The 20,086-nt window shown below is 41.0% G+C and overlaps 1 protein-coding gene and 1 long non-coding RNA gene across 2 annotated transcripts in view; one reads left to right on the forward strand and one right to left on the reverse strand.

The window, feature by feature from the left end:
* Positions 1–2,526, forward strand: part of A2ML1 (alpha-2-macroglobulin like 1) — a 46,226-nt gene extending 43,700 nt beyond the window's left edge. Inside the window, exons 34-36 of the mRNA XM_020901014.2 lie at positions 946–1,048; positions 1,830–1,871; positions 2,383–2,526. Of these exons, the coding sequence (XP_020756673.2) occupies positions 946–1,048; positions 1,830–1,870 (144 nt within the window). The 3' untranslated portion in view covers position 1,871; positions 2,383–2,526. The remainder of the gene's footprint in view (positions 1–945; positions 1,049–1,829; positions 1,872–2,382) is intronic.
* The window catches only part of LOC139033956 (uncharacterized), a 50,882-nt gene that overhangs the window by 28,975 nt on the left and 1,821 nt on the right, over positions 1–20,086 (reverse strand). The window lies entirely within an intron of this gene.

The following is a 20,086-nucleotide window of genomic DNA, read 5'->3' on the forward strand; positions in this document are numbered from 1 at the left end:
TATTTGCCTGCACCGGGTCTTAGTTGTGGCACTCAGGATCTTTGAACTTCATTGTGGCATGCAGGATCTTTAGTTTCGACATGTGAACTCTTAGTTGTGGCATGTGGGATCTAGTTCCCTGACCAGGGATCAAACCCAGGCCCCCTGCATTGGGAGCTCAGAGTCTTAGCCACTGGACCACCAGGGAAGTCCAGTGTGATTGTTTTAAAGTCAGGTGGTCAGGAGAGGCCTCTCTGAGATGTCATTGGATCAGAGAGCTGAATGAAGAGAGAAAACCAATCATGTGTATAAAGCTGTTAAAGGATAACGGAAGCTTCTGTTCCTTTGGCCACTACACTTAATTTAGTAGAGGAGCTATAGCTTAGACCAGACCAAGAGTGGACCCATTTTACAGAAGGGCCAGGAAACTGTAAGATGCTGAGAAGAAAGAGCCAGAAAGACAGCAGGAGGCAATTTTGGGAGTGGCAAGAAGCACAGGTAGAAGGGTTTCAGGAAATCTGTGTGAAGACAGCAAGAGTCTTTCTTTTTTTTTTAAATTTATTTTTCTTTTTTAAAATTTATTTTAATTGGAGGCTAATTACTTTACAATATTGTGGTGGTTTTTGCCATACATTGACATGAATCAGCCATGGGTGTACATGTGTTCCCCATCCTGACCCTCCCTCCCACCTCCCTCCCCATCCCATCCCTCAGGGTCATCCCAAAGTGCACCAGCCCTGAGCACCCTGTCTCATGCATCAAACCTGGACTGGCGATCTATTTCACATATGATAATATACACATTTCAATGCCATTCTCTCGAATCATCCCACCCTTGCCTTCTCCCACAGAGTCCAAAAGTCTGTTCTTAACATCTGTGTCTTTTTCAGCAAGAGTCTTTCAATCTCCACATTGCAGAGATGTTATTTTCACTTTTGTTTTAATGGGATTTTGTCTGTCTTCCAGCTCGGAAAGGAAACTCAGATGTATACCTTCACCATCAGCCAAAGTGTGTTGGTCACCAACCTCAAACCAGCAACCATCAAAGTCTATGACTACTACCTGCCAGGTGAGGGCCAAGATTTATCTGCATCTCCTGACATATTTCTGCCTCCTTCTTCATGATCTCTCTATTAATTTTCCAAATACTCTTTTCCAAGCCAGGTGTACATCATTATCTCATCTCCTAACACATTTTGATTCAGTTATATGCCATTTTTAAAAAGTCTTCTGAACAAGACATATTTTATACAACATGGTCCATAGACCAAATGAACAATATTCTCTAAGGACTATCTATTCTTAATATGTTTGCTGAGATGAATAATTTACTGCAAGCATGCAAATTTTAGTCATTGAAAACTTGCTGTATTCTGAATATGCTCGTAGCCTACAGAAATCTTTTGGAAAGGGTTAAGGCAGTAACTTTTGTTCTAAATGGATTTTTTTAAAGAGTAGCTTCTAAAATTTATTTATTTTAATTAACTTATTTTATTTTTGGTTCTACTGGGTCTTCATTACTGTGTGTGGGCTGTCTCTAGGTGCGGCGAGCAGGAGCCACTCTTTGCTGTGGTGTGTGGGCTTCTCATTGCGGTGGCTTCTCTTGTTGTGGAGCTTGGGCTGTCGAGTGCGGGCTCAGTAGTTGTGGCACATGGGCTTAGTTGCTCTGTGGCATGTGGGATCTTCCTGGACCAGGGATTGAACCCGTGTCTCCTGCATTGGCAGGCAGATTCTTCTTATCCACTGTACCACCAGGGAGTCCTAAACCAATAACTTTTATGTAGTTTCTCTCTGAATGTATGAATGTATGAGGTCTGCAATATAATGATATATGTTCTTTAATTTTACAGATGAGCAGGCAACAGTTCAGTATTCTGATTCCTGTGAATGAGGTAAGTCCAGAAGAGAGAAGGGTGGGCTTTGGGGGTGGGATGGTAATATTTAAAAGTTAAGCAGTCTTTCTGAGTTACTAGTATTATCCTTTGGAAGCTTATATTTGATAAAAATGAACTTTCCTTTTTTGTCCTGAATTCTTTTATTTAAAGAAATTGAGGTATAGTTGTACACTATGTCCTGAACTAGAAAAAAGAGTTATCATCTCATTGTTCACAGAAGAAAAAGTTAATAGTGGTAGTTGTATGAAGGGGTTCCATGTGATTTTTAAACCACTGTTTTTTCCTAGCTGAAAAACTTTCTAATTATTAATTATATATCTTTTTATATAAAAATACTAAGACAAAGTAAAGGTGAGCTGATTCTACTTCCCTGAGATAACACTCTTACTAATAATCCCATCCCGTGTTTTGCGAGATTCTTTTTTTTTTTCTAGACAGAAAAAAGCTCCCCTTAATTGTGAAGACTTTCTGAGTATCATGATATCTTCTGTCTTTGTTTTTCCCCCAGGAGAGAAGTTGGAAAGAGACTAAAGAAATCCTCCATGATGTTGCTGAACAGCATTCTTCTGAAATGTCTCTGAAAGCAGAACTCATTCAGTTCAGTCAAACAATTTGATTTCTCTTGTGAAAAAATAAAATGTAACCAAGTTAAACTGAAGATCGAATTGACTCTGTGAGGTGATTCATGAATTGCACAGCATTCCATCTAGCAACCAGAAGGATGCTCCAAGACATTATTGTTGCTGTTCAGTCGCTAAGTCTTGTCTGATTCTTTGCGACCCCATGGACTACAGCATCCCAGGCTCCTCTGTCCTCTGATATGTCCCAGAGTTTGCTCAGATTCATGTCCATTGAGTCTGTGATGCTGTCTAACCATCTCATCCTCTACTGCCCCCTTCTTTTTTTCTTTTGCCCTCAGTCTTTCCCAGCATCAGGGTTTTTTCCCTGTGAGTCAGCTCTTTGCATCAGGTGGCCAAAGTATTGGAGCCTCAGCTTCAGCCTCAGTCCTTCCAATGAATATTCAGATCTGTACAAAAGGAAATTAGCAAAAGAAAAGAAAGGATTACTTTAGGCCAGGACTTTTTCTTTTGGGGGGGTTGGAGGGGAGAGAATGACAAGGGTTTTACCACATAGATTGCCTCTTCTTCCTCTGGGGGATGGAGAGGGCCCACGTGGCAGATGATCTCATTGGTGGTGAGCAGAAAACTCTGGAATAGTTGATTAAGATTACATTCTGAGGGAAGGTCAAGACTGCAAGTAGGTTAGGTATTACATTTAGGTTTGGTATCAGGGGATTTAGCACAAGTGACACCATTTTGGGCCTGTGGTTTTTCTCTTTAACAGTCTGATTGACTAGTGAGTGGGTAATGGATGCACAGACCTGAACCTCAGCTACTTTCTATGGCTTCACATGTGCAGAGGTGCCAGAATAAAGTGCTGGGGAAGATGGCCTAGGAATCACCACATGCAGGAGGAATGATACAGGAAAGATCCTTGGAGTAGGATCATTGGTTTAACCATTGTGTTGAGCCGTCTGGGACTCTCCAGAGAGGAGAAGATGGTAGAGGTGTTCCAGGGAAGATAAAAATGTCTTCATGGAGTTTAAATCTAAGGCAAAATGTGATTTAGGTATTTGGGAATAGACTAAAACGATTCTTTTTTCTTCTCTTTGAAAATTTGTGCACTTGACTGCATATTTCCATGGATACCAAAGGTTCTGTTTAAATCTGATGATTATTCTTTAACAAAAACTCACATTATAGTTTCTTCTTTGAAACTTTTGACCCAGACTTCGCCAAGAATCGAGTTAAGTATTCAGAGAGCAATCCAAAGAGAATCGTAATTAAGGGGTTGCATTCAGCCAGTTGTCACTGCAAGGCAAACAGTGATCAATAACAAAAAAGTGGCTGCCAGAGTTCCCTTACTTAGTGGCTTTGCTTTTGTCCAGCCTTTTCCCATTTGGGTTACCTGTCACAGGATAATCTTCCTTGGGGAAATGTTTTTGTTTTGGAAACAAGTTTGGAGGCAATGGGAATAGCAGTGGAAGATAAATGATATTTAAACAGAGAAGATTTTCCAGGTAATTACACCCTTTTACCCTGGATGTCCACACTCTGATCTGCTCCTCTAGGTCAGAAACTCTGACCAAAGAATCAGGGAAAAGTAAGTCCATGATGTACAGATATTTCCCTAAACCCAAAGCCATGCTTGCATAAATTGTTTGTTCCTTATCTCCGCCAACCTAGATGTTGCCCTGCTCCTCCTAGGAGTTTCCAAAATGAGAGAAGATAGAGAACGTATCCCAGAAGACCATCTCTAATCCTGCCTTACCCTTTGGTATCATGTGAAGAGAACAGAGAACCCCAAAGAGGGCAGTCATGGGACTTCCCTGGTGGTCCAGTGGGTAAGACTCTGCACTCCCAGGGTAGGAGGCCCAGGTTCAATTGCTGGTCAGGGAACTAAATCCCACATGTCACAACTAAAGATTAAAGATCCTAAGTGTTGCAATGAAGACTGGCACAACCATGTAAACATAAATAAATAAATTTTTTTTTTTTTTAAAAGGAAATTGTGAATGCTCCTCCTACCCAATGAAAGTTCCAGCCCCCTACTTTTAGGTCTGTAGTTCCTGCCAAAACACGTCCTTTTTTGCAATGGACAGATGCAGTGGTCTTCAAGATTTAGGAAGTTATGTCTGGGCAAAAAAACCCAAATCAAATGATTATAAGAACAATTGTGTCTTTTGGATGGAAAGAATTATCTCATGATTTAAGACCGTCAACTATATTGAATGAAGAGATGTTCATGAGAAAATTCACATCATTCAACTTATTGAAATATAAACATTTATGCATACTTGAGAAGCAAGGTGATTTTAGGGATTAAATAGCTTTTAGCATTAAAGTGACAGGGGACTTTCCTGGTGGTCCACTGGCTAAGATTCTAATGCAGGGGGCCTGGTCAGGGAACTAAATCCCACATGCCACAATTAACAGTTTGCATACTGCACCTAAAGATCCTGCATGTCACAATGCAGACCCAGAGCAGCCAAATAACATTTTTTTTTTAAAGTGACACAGTGTTCTAATATATATGGTTAAATATTCAATACATGCATTTATTAATATGCCAGGTACTTTGCTCAACCTGGGAATACAAAGATAAGTGAGCTCACAGACTAGTGGAGTGAGAAAACAAACACATTAACAGTTGTGATACAGTGTGACCAAAAATAACGATAGAACAAGTACAAAAAGCTATGGGAGTACAGAGGAGAGGTATCTTCCCAGGTCAAGGTGATAGGGTGTCAGGAAAGACTTCTTCAGATTGGTGCCTGAAATGGATGAGCAACAAGCAGAAGAAGAGGGAGCAAGTTTGGGCAAAGTGAGTAAAGTGAAGTGAAGTGTTAGTTGTTCAGTCATGTGCGATGCTTTGTGACCTCATGGACTGTAGCCTGTCAAGCTCCTCCGTCCATGGGATTCTCCAGGCAAGGATACTGGAGCGGGTTGCCATTTCCTTCTTCTGGGGATCTTCCTGACCCAGGGATCGAACTCGGGTCTCCTGCAGTTTCTTTACCATCTGAGCCACCAGGGAAGCTTGGGCTATGTATGAAAGACAAAGGAGGAGAAGAAAGCATGGTATTTCACTGGAGTAGTTCAGTGTCCTCCTGGGTGGTGTATTTGTGTGTGTGAGTGTAAGTGGTAAGAGGTTAGGCCAAGAATTGCTTTTTAGAATGATCATTCTAGCAACAGAGTGAAGAATGGAGTAGAGAATGGTAAAGCTGGGACTTCCCTGGTGGTCCAGGGGTTAAGACCCTGCACTTCCAATGCAAGGGGCGAAAGTTCAGTTCCTGGTGGGGGAACTAAGATCTCACATGCCTCAAGGCTCAGCCAAAAAAAACAAAACAAGAAGAGTAAAACTGAAGTCCTCAAAATCATTTAGGAGGCAATACAGCAGTCCAGGTAAGAACTGGTAAACTGGCAGGGGGGTGAAGAGGAGGGGACCTATTCAAAGGTTACTCACTGAGGAGACAGCCTCAGGAAGACACAGGGATATCAAAGATGAAATACACCAGACAATTAAGCAAATGGTTTTATTCAGGCTGTTGCAATGGAGAGCATGTTCATTAATGAAGACAATCTCATGGAAAAGAAAAGGGACCTGAGATTTTACAGAAGGAAAACTTAGGGAGTTGTGCATGGAACTTATTGGAGTCATGAGAAGGCTGACATGAGTCTTTTCAGAGTATATACAAGAGTAGCATGATTCTTTGCTTTGAGCTGTTTTCCTTGACACCAAAGGTTTTGGGGTTTGGAAAACAAAAAGATGGTGGGATTTCTTAACTGGCCTATTTTCCAGGAACACAGGCTCAGATAAAGCTCAATCCTGTCAGTGGCTGATTGGATGTAAGATAAGAGAGTCATGGAAGTATCTGGGAAGCTATCAGGATGCTAAACTGTAAGAGAGGAAAATCTTTTCCTCTACCCTCTTAGAATCAGTGACTGGGGCCTGTGAATAAATTGGCAAAAGACAGATTAACAGGAGAAAAGGCTGCTTTCGTGTTCATGTCATCGTCTCAATGAAAAAAAAGAAAGGAAAACCCAAAGAAGCAGTCAAGCCTAATTTAAGAGAAATGACAAAGGAGAAGGTATTTAGGCTTCTAGGGGTTGTCAATGGTGGGATGGTAAATATACAGGCAAAAAGGAATAGGAGGTGAGGGTTATTTTAGTAAGGCTTTATGAAGATGAAAGTCTGTGCCACTTAAAAAAAATGTTTATTTATTTAGTTGTGCCAGGTCTTAGTTGTGGCATGCAGAATTTTCACTGTGGCATCCGAGATCTTTTGTTGTGGTATACAAACTGTTAATTTCAGCATGTAAGATCTAGTTCCCTGACCAGGGATCAAACCCAGGCCTCCTGCATTGGGAACTCAGAGTTTTAGCCACTGGACAACCAGGGAAGACCCAACCTTTCCTAATTTTTGAATAGGAATTACTCATAGAATTTCTCAGTTCATGGTCATCATCTTGAATATGCAAGAATGTATCCTGTGACAAAGCCCCTCATTAGTGCAATCCTCTCATATTAGTGGTCTTAAGGAGAGACAGCTCTGTACTATTTTTTAGTTTTTAGGAGATGTGATTTAGATTGTTTTCTGAATCCTGGATAAAGCTCATGAACTGCTCACCATTGGCAGAAGATAGAATTATAGTTTAGTTAGAATTAAAAATGTCTTTAGAATCACCTAGTAACTAAAAAAAATGAGGAAACAGAACCAAAGAATAGAATTCTTTATTATATCCAAGACTAGCTGCATAGGAGACCTGAGGGCTGTGGAAATTGAACAGGCTTAGTATCACAGAAAATCTGATGTGCCAATGTGTCTCCCTAACAATGGGCCTTCTGCAGTGTGTGGAAGGGGGAGATGATTTGAAACAAAGGGCAAGATACCTTGGCTCCTTTTAAAAAAAGACACAAAAGAACAAAAAAACTGTTTCTCTGGAGAAATTCTGGACAAACGTTCAGAGAGGGTCTCTTACCCTAGGGATGAAGAATTTCTTTAATTAGTTCTCAGTTTTGTTCCCTAGGAAGGACACACCAGTTCATGTTCTCTGTGACTGTGGCTCCACCCTCTGGGAGATCCTCCTAGGCTAATTTCCTCTTTGGCCTCATCTGAAGAAAGCGTTGGACCGATGAGCAGGTTTACATCACCTGCAGAAGCTGAAGTCCAGGAGTCATTATCCAATCCCAAATACTCACATATTTCTTTTTTTTTTTCAGTTGAATTTTTATTTTCTATTGGGATATAGTTGATTTACTCCCAGGTTTCTTAATCCATGGTCATGGTTTCAAAATTTAGTTGGCTTCCTAATCTTTAAAATTTTTTTTTCCTTTTTTTGTGTGGTATAGTTGCTTTATAAGTTATGCTAGTTTTTGCTGAACAACAACATGAATCAGCTATAAGTATATACACATTTATCACCTCCCTCCAGAACGTCCCTCCCACCCCCCTTCTTTTCTTTTTATTCTTGTTAGCTCTATATGTCAATATTCATATCTGTATTTCTTTTTTCGAAGACTTACTTCTTGGGACTTCCCTGGTGGTCCAGTGATTAAGACTCCACACTTCCATGCAGGGGGCACAGGTTCAATCCCTGGTCAGGGAACTAAGATCCCACATGCTGCACAGTGTGGCCAAAAAAATAAAAAAAGACCTCTTAATTGTGGGTGCCTCAGGACTCTAAGCTTTGGTAGGAAGTTATACCCTAAGCCATTTTCCCTCCTAATGCTTTAAAAAATTTTGTCTCACGACTTAATCCTTTAGTATTTCTAATGTAAGAATTTGCTGTGCAATATATTAATCCATCCTGAAGTTTTGACAACTAATGGGACTACCATAACTTGATTTGACCTTTGCCATAAAGCTAAGATTGAATTGGCTTTTATTATTCAAAAGCTTTTCCACACAATTCCCTTTTCCAATCCCATAACCCACATTTTTGCACTTTTTCCCTTTTCACTCCTGATTGAAAAAAAAATGGCCAGTTCTTTGCTTGGTCATCTCTCATAGATCTTATTCAAATTCTGTCAAATGCAATAACCAATACACACTACTGAATTTTATTTTCCAACTTCTTCTAGAACTATAATATCATCAAACCCATTATCTGGCTTAAAGTTATTACAGATAATATATTTTCCCAGACTTTCAGTTTCCAATAAACTTCATCATCACCTGCTGACTGGTCCTGAAGCTAAAGTTACATATTTTAGGAATTTAACGAGTGCTGTGGAGTCAGGATTGATTAGGTAAAGTTGTCAAAATAATTTCAAAGCTGAGTGGTTCAGTAAAAGCAGGGCTTCCCTGGCGACCCAGCGGCAAATAATGAGTCTGCTGAAGCAGGAGACATGGGTTTGATCCCTGGTCTTGGAGGATCCACATGCCACACAGAGCAACTAAGCCTAAGAGCCACAACTATTGAGCCTGGGAGCTACAACTGCTGAGCCCATGTCCTGCAACTACTGAAGCCCGAGGCTCTAGAGCCTGTGCTCCATAACAAGAGAAGCCACCACAATGAGAAGCCTGTGCACCACAACTAGAGAGTAGCCCCCATTCTCTGCAATTAGATAAAAGCTCGAGCAGCAACAACGACCCAGCATAGCCAAAAGCAATAAATACACATATTTTTAAAAGATACAAAACTATATAAAGAAAAAGGTAAAAGCATTGATTACTCATTTTACACGTCCATGGAAGGGTGGATAGGGCCTCGGCTCCAAATGGTCTTTGGTCCAGGACCCAAGGTGACTGAACAGCTGCTCTATTGATTTATTGGTGTACACTGGAGCAGAAGAGAGGAGAGCATGAGGTTAGCTGTGTGCACTGGCTCTCGAGGCTCCTGCCCAGAAAGGATGCATATTGCATCCATTCACATTTCATTGGCCAGAGCAAATCACATGGCCATATCCAACTTCCAGTGGATGGGGAAGTACAAGCCTATCAACTGCCCCAAAGGAGAACTGATCTGAAACCCCTGTGACACGTCTTCAAGGCTGCCTCGTATGTTAAAAACATACGAGATTTAGAATTTGATATGAGATCCTTCATCTGTGTTCAAACTAATATTTATGTTTCCAAGAACAAATCATTCAGCATATCGGCATTGGTAACCTCGTCTATAAAAATGGAGAAAACAGTCCTTAATTCAGTGAATGCCTGGAAGGAACAACTAAGACACCACATGTGAAATCACTTAGCCCAGTGTTAGTTTCCCTCTTTTCTTCCATTCACTGCCCAGATATAATGTATCATTTGGTTTTAGTACATTCCATATAGAAGAATTTGTACCTGTTGGTTGGCTGCTGCAATTCACATGAGTGATTTCCTTTGACCATACCATATTACAAGCTTTTTGAGAACAGGGGCAATGTTTTTGGTAAATTTTAATTAACGAACTAATTTTTATCTCTACTAGGTCTTTGTTGCGGTGTACTGGGGCTACTTCTCATTATGGTGCCTGGGTTTCTCATTGCAGGGGCTTCTCTTGTTACAGAGCACAGGCTCTAAGTGTGGGCTCAGTAGTTGTGGCACATGGCCTTAGTTGCTCTTTGGCATGTGGGATCTTCCCATACCAGGGATCAAACCTGTGTCCCTTGCATTGGCAGGTGGATTCTTAATCCCTGGACCATCAGGGAAGTCCCAGGGCAATGCTTTATAGTTCTTCTGTATCTCTTATATTGCTTAGTACAGTGTTGAAAACATTATTTGGGCCGCATATATATTGATTATTTTCCCCTGCGAAGTGTCTGACTTCTAGGGAACTGGGTTAACTTGCAAATGAAGCTTTCAATAAATTTCAATTTACTCTCCTAGAACTTGTTGCTTTTGTTTTACAGCCCTTTCCAATTGATTATTTTGTTTTATACTTAAAATATCATAGGGACACAAAGGAGATATTATACTCATTTACAGTTAAAGAATAAACATTGGGGGTATTTCCTGAGTTCACCCTACAGTTCACCTTTTGGTACAAGGAAACTTAGAGGCTTACAACCCAAGAAACCAATGACATGATTTGGGCTGTGGTTGTTGAGGCAGAGGACAGCCAGTAAATCAATTATGCACTGCTTCTTTGCAGTGATTCCATCTGGCTCTCTCTAAGGACTTCCAAGAAGCCAGACCAGAGACAGAGCTGGAGTGCAGGCTCATTAAGAACCTCCAAATCTAGATGAGACACTTCTGACTGGAAACCAGTAGGCTGTCATATATTTTTCCAGCAAAGATAGATTTATTCTGGATTAGTCCAGAATTGCAGCTCCGGGTCTGCAATCATGATGAGCCAAGAGCAGGTCCTTGTACATCAAGGAAAGGAGAACACTTTTTTTTTTTCTTTTTGGAAAGGAGAACACTTTTACAGAGAATAGAAAGTAGGGAGGGCTACAATAAACAGAGCCCATGGGTTTTCATTGGCCGAGTCCTTGCCAGGAAAGAAGAGGAATCTTTCTTCTTCCTGTTGGGCTCTGCTGTGACCACAGGGCTTGAGGTCTCCCCCTTCTCGTCTCCCAGCTCTCTTTCTTTGTGGTTTCTGATTATTAATTTTTTATAAACCTGTAATCATGATCTCTCAGGATCAATGTGAAAATTAAATGAGTAAGAAGTAAAAACCATCTGGCATAGTTAGTTAATATAAATGCCTGTCAAGGTTGTCATTTGGTCAGTTTGATTGAGATAAAATTCTGTGAGATGTTCCCTCTGATTCCTTCATATTCTGACCAAACTTTATTTCAAATATTATTTTTCTCTTTTTTTGTAGGAAGGACAGCTCTTTTGGAGACCAGATGGGACTTTCATATCTTTGAGTATGCATAGTCTTTTTATAGAGACTGCCTCACACTCTGTGTGTGTGTGTACTCAGTTGTGTCAGACTATTAGTGACCCCACGGATTATAGACTGTTAGGCTCCTCTGTCCATGGAATTTTCCAGGCAAGAATACTGAAGTGGGTTGCCATTTCCTACTTCAGGGGATCTTCCTGACCCAGGGATTGAATGCATATCTCTTGTGTCTCCTGCTCTGGTAGGCAGATTTTTTTACCACTAGTACCACTTGGGAATCCCGCCTACAGTCTAGTTGACTGTCATTTGCTCAGTCATGTCCAACCCTTTGCAACCCCGTGGACTGCAGCATGCCAGGCTTCCCTGTCCTTTGCCGTCTTCCGGAGTTTGCTCAAACTCATATCCATTGAATCAGTGATCCATTCAACCATTTCATCCTCTGTCGACCCCTTCTCCTCATGTCCTCAGTCTTTCCCAGCATCAGGGTCTTTTCTAATGAGTCAGCTCTTCACATCAGGTAGCCAAAGTATTGGAGCTTCAGCTTCAGTCCTTTCAATGAATGTTCAGGATTGATTTCCTTTAGGATTGACTGACTTGACCTCCTTGCAGTCCAAGGGACTCTCAAGAGTCTCCTCCACCACCACAAAAGCAGCAGTTCTTTGGTGATCAGCCTTCTTTATGGTCCAACTCGCCTATAGCTATGTGACTACAAGAAAAGCCATAGCTTAGACTGTACAGACCTTCGTCAACAATGTTATCAACTCTAGTTTGATAACTAATAATAAAATAACAATCAACACTTTTTGAATACTTACCAAGGACAATCAATAGGCTAAATGAATACTATGCATTACCCAACTTTCACAACAATCCTGCAAGGTTGGTAGACCCCCTCACTCTACAGATAGGGAGAACGAGACTTACAGTGGTTGTATTACATGCCCTGGACCATGTAAGTGACAGAACTGGTAAGTAGCAGAATCAGGATCCAAACCCAGATCTCAGAGTTCATGCCCTTAACCACAGGCTTAATATGTATACCTGACTTTATTTCCTAATTATATTGTTACTTGAAAATGAATGAATATTCTTATCCATTTTAATATATTAATAACATCTAGCACAATGCCTTAAACAAAGTAAATAATTAAATCACAAGAAATATTTACTAATTCTTTAAAGAGTGTTATATGTGCAAAGAATTTTAGATTCAGGTATATGAATTCAGGGTTTATGAGTGAGACATCTAAAGATTATTAGAATATGCCACTATAGGAAATTCCCTGGCAGTCCAGTTGGTTATGACTTGGTAACTGTGGCGCAGGTTCAACCCTGGTCAGGGAACTAAGATTCCATGAGGAGTGTGATGCAGCCAATAAAGAGAAAAAAGCAACACTATCAAAAGTGTGTATTCTGTTGATAGTAATTATCTTTCTGTGCAAGTATAGCTTAACTTTAGTTAACTAGTGTCCACAGGAGATGTGTCTTCTGTGTGTGTGTGTGGAAGTGAGTGGGATTGGTGGGTGTGCGTATGGAGGATTAGAAAGACAGAGAGAAAGAGAAAAAAATTAAAAAGATAGGAAAAGAACTATAAAACTGCAAGGCTTAGATAAGAAGTCATCTAAAACTGAGGGCTTTTAAAAAAAAAATCATTTTTCTAATTTACCATGAATAAGAGATGACATTTTACATGCCATCCTTGCACTTACTCATCTCTGTAAGGACACCTAAGGTTATCTCTACTTCTGGCTTTCAGAATTAATCTATCCACGTAGCAAAAATATGAGTACAAACAACCTCCGTGGATAGCAATTTTGCAGTAGTTCCTAAAATATAAAATATTTTATATTTTATATAAACTAACAACTGCACTTTAAGAAATTAAACTTAAAAAAGAAAGAAAGAAATTCATCTCAGGGACTTCCCTGGTGGTCCAATGGCTGACTCCACACTCCCAATGCAGGGTGCCCAGGTTCAATCCCTGGTCAGGGAACTAGATCCCACGTGCCACAACTAAGAGTTTGCCACAACTAAATATTCCACATGCTGCAACTAAAAAAAAAAAAATCTCACATGCAGCAACCAAGATGGATGATTCCACGTGCTGCAAGATCAGCCAAACAAATATATATTAAAAAAAGAAAGAAATTCATTTTACAGTTATGCTTGTATCTATGATTTTCACTTTCATGCATTGGAGAAGGAGATGGCAACCCACTCCAGTGTTCTTGCCTGGAGAATCCCAGGGATGGGGGAGCCTGGTGGGCTGCCGTCTATGGGGTCCACAGAGTCGGACACGACTGAAGTGACTTAGCAGCGGCAGCAGCAGCATGTGTACTGATATATGTTTAAGCAAATTATTACAAATAGCAAAAATGTCTATCAAAATATTACAAATAGCAAAAATGTCTATCAATGTATCTATATTACAGTATAACAAAGATGTCTATTCAATGTAGCGACACAAGGGAATATAATGCAATCATTAAAAAAGAATATGGCAGCTCCATGCAGGCTGTTATAGAATAACCTCCAAGGTCTATGCTTAGGCCCCAGACCTTGGAGGTGCCTTTGTTTCTTTCTTTTTCTCACATCCCACATCCATTACACCAGTAAATCCTACTGGCCCTAGCTTCAAAGTATATCTGATACGGGAGCACTTCTCATCATTTTTACTCTTGTTACTCGAGTCTACTGCAAATTCCTCCTCACTAATCCCCATCCTTGTATCTCAAGCCTGTTCTTATCCTGGCAGCCAGAGCCATCCTGTTAAAAATATAAACTAGGGAATTCCCTGACAGTCCAGTGGTTAGGACTCCCCTCTCTCACTGCCAGAGGCCCAGGTTCAATTTCTGGTTGAGGAACTGAGATCCCACAAGCCTCGAAGCACAGTCAAAAAAAAAAATGTAAGTCAGATCATATTACTTCTCTACTAAATCCTTCCAACATTTCTCAGCCAGAGTAAAAGCAGATCAGGTTTTACAATCATTACTTGCTTCCTCTCTCCCTCCCTGCCTCCTACCCTGGCATGCTCACTCATCTTTACACCTCCAACCCCATCTCCCATTCCTTTCCTCCGGCCTCACTCTGGTCCAGACACACTGTGCTTGCTATTCCTCTATTGGAGGAAAAAGCTTCCTGGCTGTGTCTGAAAATTAAACTGACAAAGACAGGTTAACAGAAGGAAGTGTCAGTTGCTCGGTTGTATCTGACTCTTTGGGACCCCGTAGACTGTAGCCTACTAGGCTCCTCTTTCCATGGGGATTCTCCAGGCACGAATACTGGAGTGGGCTGCCATTTCCTACTCCAAAGTATATACATTTATTGAATATAATTTTGCTGTGACCAGGGAGCCTTCATAAGGAAATGGAGACCTATAGAAATGGTTAAACTCAAGTACTTTTATGCTAGGTTTGATGAAGAATGAACAGTCAAAGAGATCTGATAGAAATCTGACAGGTCAAAGAGTATGAGAAGAATGTTGTCAACAGGGGGAAACTCAACAAGACCTGTGTGTTAGGCTGTTTCTGGCCTCCCTGATTTCAGAGGTAAGGATGTCTCTTTCCTCCAGGTATAGGGAGAGGACCTCTCTCGTTTCAAGGGAGAAGGGTGGGGAGAAGGTCACTCTGACCTTCTTGTTTCTGCTGTTTTCTCAGAAGCCTTCAGCTTAAAATATTCAATATGCCAAGGTGTCTGGCGCCAATGGTAAAGAATCTGCCTGACAATGCAGGAGTTTTAAGAGACAAAGGTTTGATCCCTAAATTGGTGAGATCCCCTGGAATAGGAAATGGCAACCCTCTCCAGTATTCTTACCTGGAAAATTCCATGGATAGAGGAGCCTGGCAGTTACAGTCCATGGGATGACAAAGAGTTGGACACGACTGAGCACGCATGCACACAAGGTGTCATATTTTGAAGTATCATATCTGCCTCATTCTTTAACACACTGGCACATGATGCCTCTGACTGGAGCAAATATACACATGGCTGCCTGTCTTCCTTCCTTCATCTCTCTCTTTTTTTTCAGTTCAGTTTAGTTCAGTCGCTCAGTCATGTCCGACTCTTTGCAACCCATGGAATGCAGCATGCCAGGCCTCCCTGTCCATCACCAACTCCCAGAGTTTATTTATTTAGCTGCACTAGGTCTTAGTTGTGGGATGCGGGGACGCATTTTAGTTGTGGGCATGTGAACTCTTAGTTGCTGCATGTAGGATCTAGTTCCCTGACTAGGGATCAAACTCAGGCCCCCCTGCACCGAACATGCTGCTCGGAACACCAGGAAGTCCCATCTCTCTTCTTAAGTACCACCTTCCCTGTGAGGTCTTCCCAGTCAACTATATTTAGATTCTATCCCCATCTCCAAGTTCTCCCAACTTCTTTCCATTTAAGATTTTTCCTCTATTGTATTTGTCATCATTAACATTCCATAGATTTTAGATTTGGTTTCTTGTTTTTCTCCCCCACCAGAAAGCAAACTCCATGAAGGTAAGGATTCTTGTCCGTTTTGTCTACTGATAGACACGCATGAGAGAAAAAAGTGACTGTCTTACGGTAGGTCCTCAAACAATTTTTGGATACTACCAAATATATTACAGGTATTAGATGTAGGCTATGAACTAAAGAGAAGAGTTGAGACAGATTCCAAGATGTCTTAACCAATGGACTGCCAGGGAAGTCCCTCAAATGCATTTTGAACAGATTTTCAGTATCTCACTGATTCTTTCATCAATTAACAAGTTATATACAATCTTTGACACATGTTCATTTTATTTTTGTATGAGAGTTATGATTCTACTTTTTTGAAAATATACTTGAATGGCATTTCCACAGAACTGAAAAGCTGCCACTCTAAATCATTCCTGAGCACTTTCTCACTGATTAGCCCAAGCATGTGATATGATAAAATTTCCAGTTGTTAGCAAACAAAGAGTAAAGAAGTTGGCAACTAGCTGGACTTTTAGGCAGCAGGAAAGATACAAGATTAGCTTCTGCTTTTTGAAATACCAGTTAGCTTATGTGTTCACGTTCCATTGCTGCTGTAACAACAATTTGTCACAAGCTTAGTGGTTGCAAACAACACAAATTTATTATATTACAGTTCTGTAGATCAGAAGTGGGACACGAATCTCACCGGGTGAAAACCAAGGTGTTATCAGGAGGCTTTTTAGGATGCTCTAGCGAAGAACTCATCCCCTTGTTTGTTTGTTTTTTTTCCGGCTTCTAGAGGCTTCCTGTATTGCTCAGCACACGGTCCCCTTCCATCTTCAAAGCCACCAATGGCAGGATGCATCTTTCTCCCATCACATCTCTCAACCTGTCTCTTCTGCCTCCCACTTATCATTTTAAAGAACTCATAATTACAATGGGCTCCTCCAGATAACATAGGATAATCTTCCTATGTTAAGGTCAGGTGATTAGCAACTGTCAATCAATAAAATAATGCAGGAGGCTACAAATAAAAGCTCATTTGGGGGCTTCCCTGGTGGTCTAGTGGTTAAGAATCTGCCTTGCAATGCAAGGGACACCGGTTCAATCTCTGGCCCGGGATGATCCCATACGCTCTGGGCAACTCAGTCTGTGTGCCACAACTACTGAGACTGTGTACTTCCAGCCTGTGGTCTGCAACGAGAAGCCACCGCAAGGAAAGGCTTGTGCACCACAACTAGAGAGTAGCCCCCGATTCACCACTTAAAATCGAGGGGCTTGAGTAAGTCTCTGGGTGTGTGTGTGCGCGCGCTATAGAAATACTTGTTCAGTTGCTAAATTGTGTCAGACTCTTTGTGACCCATGGACTACAGCACACCAGGCTTCAAGGCCTGTGAAGGCACACCCTGTCCTTCACTCTCTCTGAAAGTTTGCTCAGATTCATGTCCATTGAGTCAGTGATGCCATCCAACCATCTCATCCTCTGCTGCCCTCTTCTCCTTTTGCCTTCAATCTTTCCCAGCATCAGGGTCTTTTCCAATGAGTCAGCTCTTCACTATCAGGTGGCCAAAGTACTGGAGCTTCAGCTTCAGCATCAGTCCTTTCAATGAATATTCAGGGTTGATTTCCTTTAGGATTGACTGGTTTTGTTGTAGGAAGGGGGTCCCCCTCCAGGGCCCCAAGAGAGGGCTCTTGTTGAACACTGGTTAAAGAACTGTCCGAGGAGGCACGTGCTGACAAAGCGAGAGACTTTATTGGAAGAAGGCATCTGGGCGGAGAGCAGCAGGATAAGGGAACCCAGGAGAACTGCTCTGCCATGTGGCTTGAAGTCTCGGGTTTTATGGTGATGGGATTAGTTTCCAGGTTGTCTTTGGCCAATCACTCTGACTCAGGGTCCTTCCTGGTGGCGCATGCATTGCTCAGCGAAGATGGATGCCAGTGAGAGGGATTCTTGGAAGTGAATCAAAAGGTCTCCTTTTGACCTTTCCCAAACTCTTCGGGTTGGTGGTGGCTTATTAGTTCTGTATTCCTTATCAGGACCTCCTGTCGTAAAACAATTCATGTGAATGGTTACTAGAGAGCCTGGCCAGGGTGGGCGGTTTCAATCAGTGTGCGTCCCCTAACAGTTTGATCTCCTTGCAATCCAAGGGACTCTCAAGAGTCTTCTCCAGCACCACAATTCGAAAGCAGCAATTCTTCAGCACTCAGCTTCTTTATAGTCCAACTCTCACAACCATACATGACTACTGGAAAAAACATAGTTTTGACTATACTTTGTCAGTAAAGTGATGTCCTTGCTTTTTAATATGCTGTCTAGGTTTGTCATAGCTTTCCTTCTAAGGAGCAAGTGTCTTTTAATTTCAATGCTGCAGTCACCATCTGCAGTGATTTTGGAGCCCAAGAAACTAAATCTGTCACTGGTTCTACTTTTACCCCCATCTATTTGCCATGAAGTGATGGGACCAGATGTTATTTATTTGAATGTTGAGTTTTAAGCAAATATAGGAGTCTATAAATCTTAATCTTTTCGCCCAACTAGACCTTGAAGTGGCATATAGAATCATGGTGGAATGGGGTGGGATGTATAACACATCCAAAATTGGTTAAAGTAAAGGTTATGGTTTTTCCCCCTACTTCTCTCCCATCCATATTTGCATAAAAATGTGATCACACAAACTTACTTACTTGGTTATTTGTAAATACTTAACACTAACACCTCTCTTCCTTCACAATTTATTGCACATTGCTGGGTTTAGAAGAGAAGCCTGAAGAATTCAGTGGCTATGCAAAATTATATTCCTTTCTATTTGTTTTAGTTGCTGCCAAGTTGATTTACTTCAAATCCTGATCTTTCTTTATTCAGACAAGCTTTGCAGGGGGAGGGCATCAATTTCTACACACTAGGTAGAATGCATTTCCTTTTCACCTATTTAGGTTAATAGCCTTCAGTGTTATGCAGAGTAAAGAAATTATTTGGCCTCTATTCAGAAGACTATTTGGTTTGAAAAAGAAAAGGCTAATTCCAGCATAATCATTAAATGAAAATGAGACAGTTTAGCACAAATTCAAAAAAACAAAAGGAAAGAAAGGAGTCAGTTGAGGATTTTCTAGGGATCACAAAGTGTTTTGCTCTGTTGAGGCTGAGGTAAGCATTTCAGTAGCAGTTCTCAAGCTGATGGAGTCTTTGACGAGGATTTTATGGGTGGAGGTTTCTCTAATACTTCACTTTGCTGTTAATGCATTTCTTTTTTTTTAAGCGGAATTTCTTTGGAAAATTGGCTTGGCTTATGACCCTGGAAGTCTGGTCTGTCTTGGAGAGAGAAATGAACTTGAAAATAATTACTGTGATGTGTAGGATACAAGCCTTTAACATATGAAAATTAAACTAAAGGCCCATAATCAATATGGCATGCTCTGTGACAAGAGTATTTATAGCCTAGATTTATACCAGAAATTCAACAAAATTATATCACTACCTTATTCCATAACATCATCTAAATGTATAACTTTTAAATGTATAACTGATATAGAGGGGTCCATGAGCCAGGAAAAAGAAAAAAAAATCTTTAGGGATAGAATAAAATTATATGCAAAGGTAGTGATTCTGTTCTACTTCTGTGTGTGCATGCTAAGTCGCTTTAGTCATGTCCAACTCTGTGTGACCCCATGGACTGTAGCCTGCCAGGCTCCTCTGTCCACGGGATTCTCCAGGCAAGAATATTGGAGTGGATTGCCATGACCTCCTCCAGGGGATCTAATGGCTTCGGAATAGCCAGGTACCCTCCAACTACGAAATCCCAAAGATTGTTGGAAAAATGAGGGCATGCACTCTGGCATCTGCATTCCTTCTCCTTGGGATATATTACAGACATTCTTTAAACGCTTCAAAGTGATAATTCTCCCATGGAAACATGAATAACGTATCTTGACCTGAATGTCTTAGAATCTAAAAACTGTCTGTAGATAGAACTTTTTCATTGGTGCCAGGAAATTCAGCTTAGGCTCAATCTATTCATTCTAAGCCTCTGCAAGAGACCTTTAAACTTCTTAGGCATGCCAAAAATCTAGGTTTGAATTAAATGACTAGCGCTTTACCTAGTTTCTACCACCAGTTCTTTGCCAGAATCTTTTCGATTCATCCTCAGCCAAAGCTGTTACCCATCCTGACAACATAGCCTTTCACCTCCTCACACCTCCTGTCTTTGCTTTTCCAGTCCTTTGGCTGCCCTCCTATTTCTTCCCTCACATACTTGTCTGACTGGTTCCTAGAAGCTTGGCTGAGATTTTTCTCTGACATAAATCTGGCTACCACAAATTAAGCACTCCCCTAGCCCCGCCGCCCAAACACATTTCTCAATGCAAATCTAAGTAGATGTAATTTATAAACAAAGAGAATATTTCTATTTTCTTTATAAAAATAAATCACGTCATGGCTTTTAAAGGAGAGAATGAA

Source organism: Odocoileus virginianus, unplaced genomic scaffold (genome assembly GCF_023699985.2).
Source record: "Odocoileus virginianus isolate 20LAN1187 ecotype Illinois unplaced genomic scaffold, Ovbor_1.2 Unplaced_Contig_11, whole genome shotgun sequence".
NCBI lineage: Eukaryota > Metazoa > Chordata > Mammalia > Artiodactyla > Cervidae > Odocoileus > Odocoileus virginianus.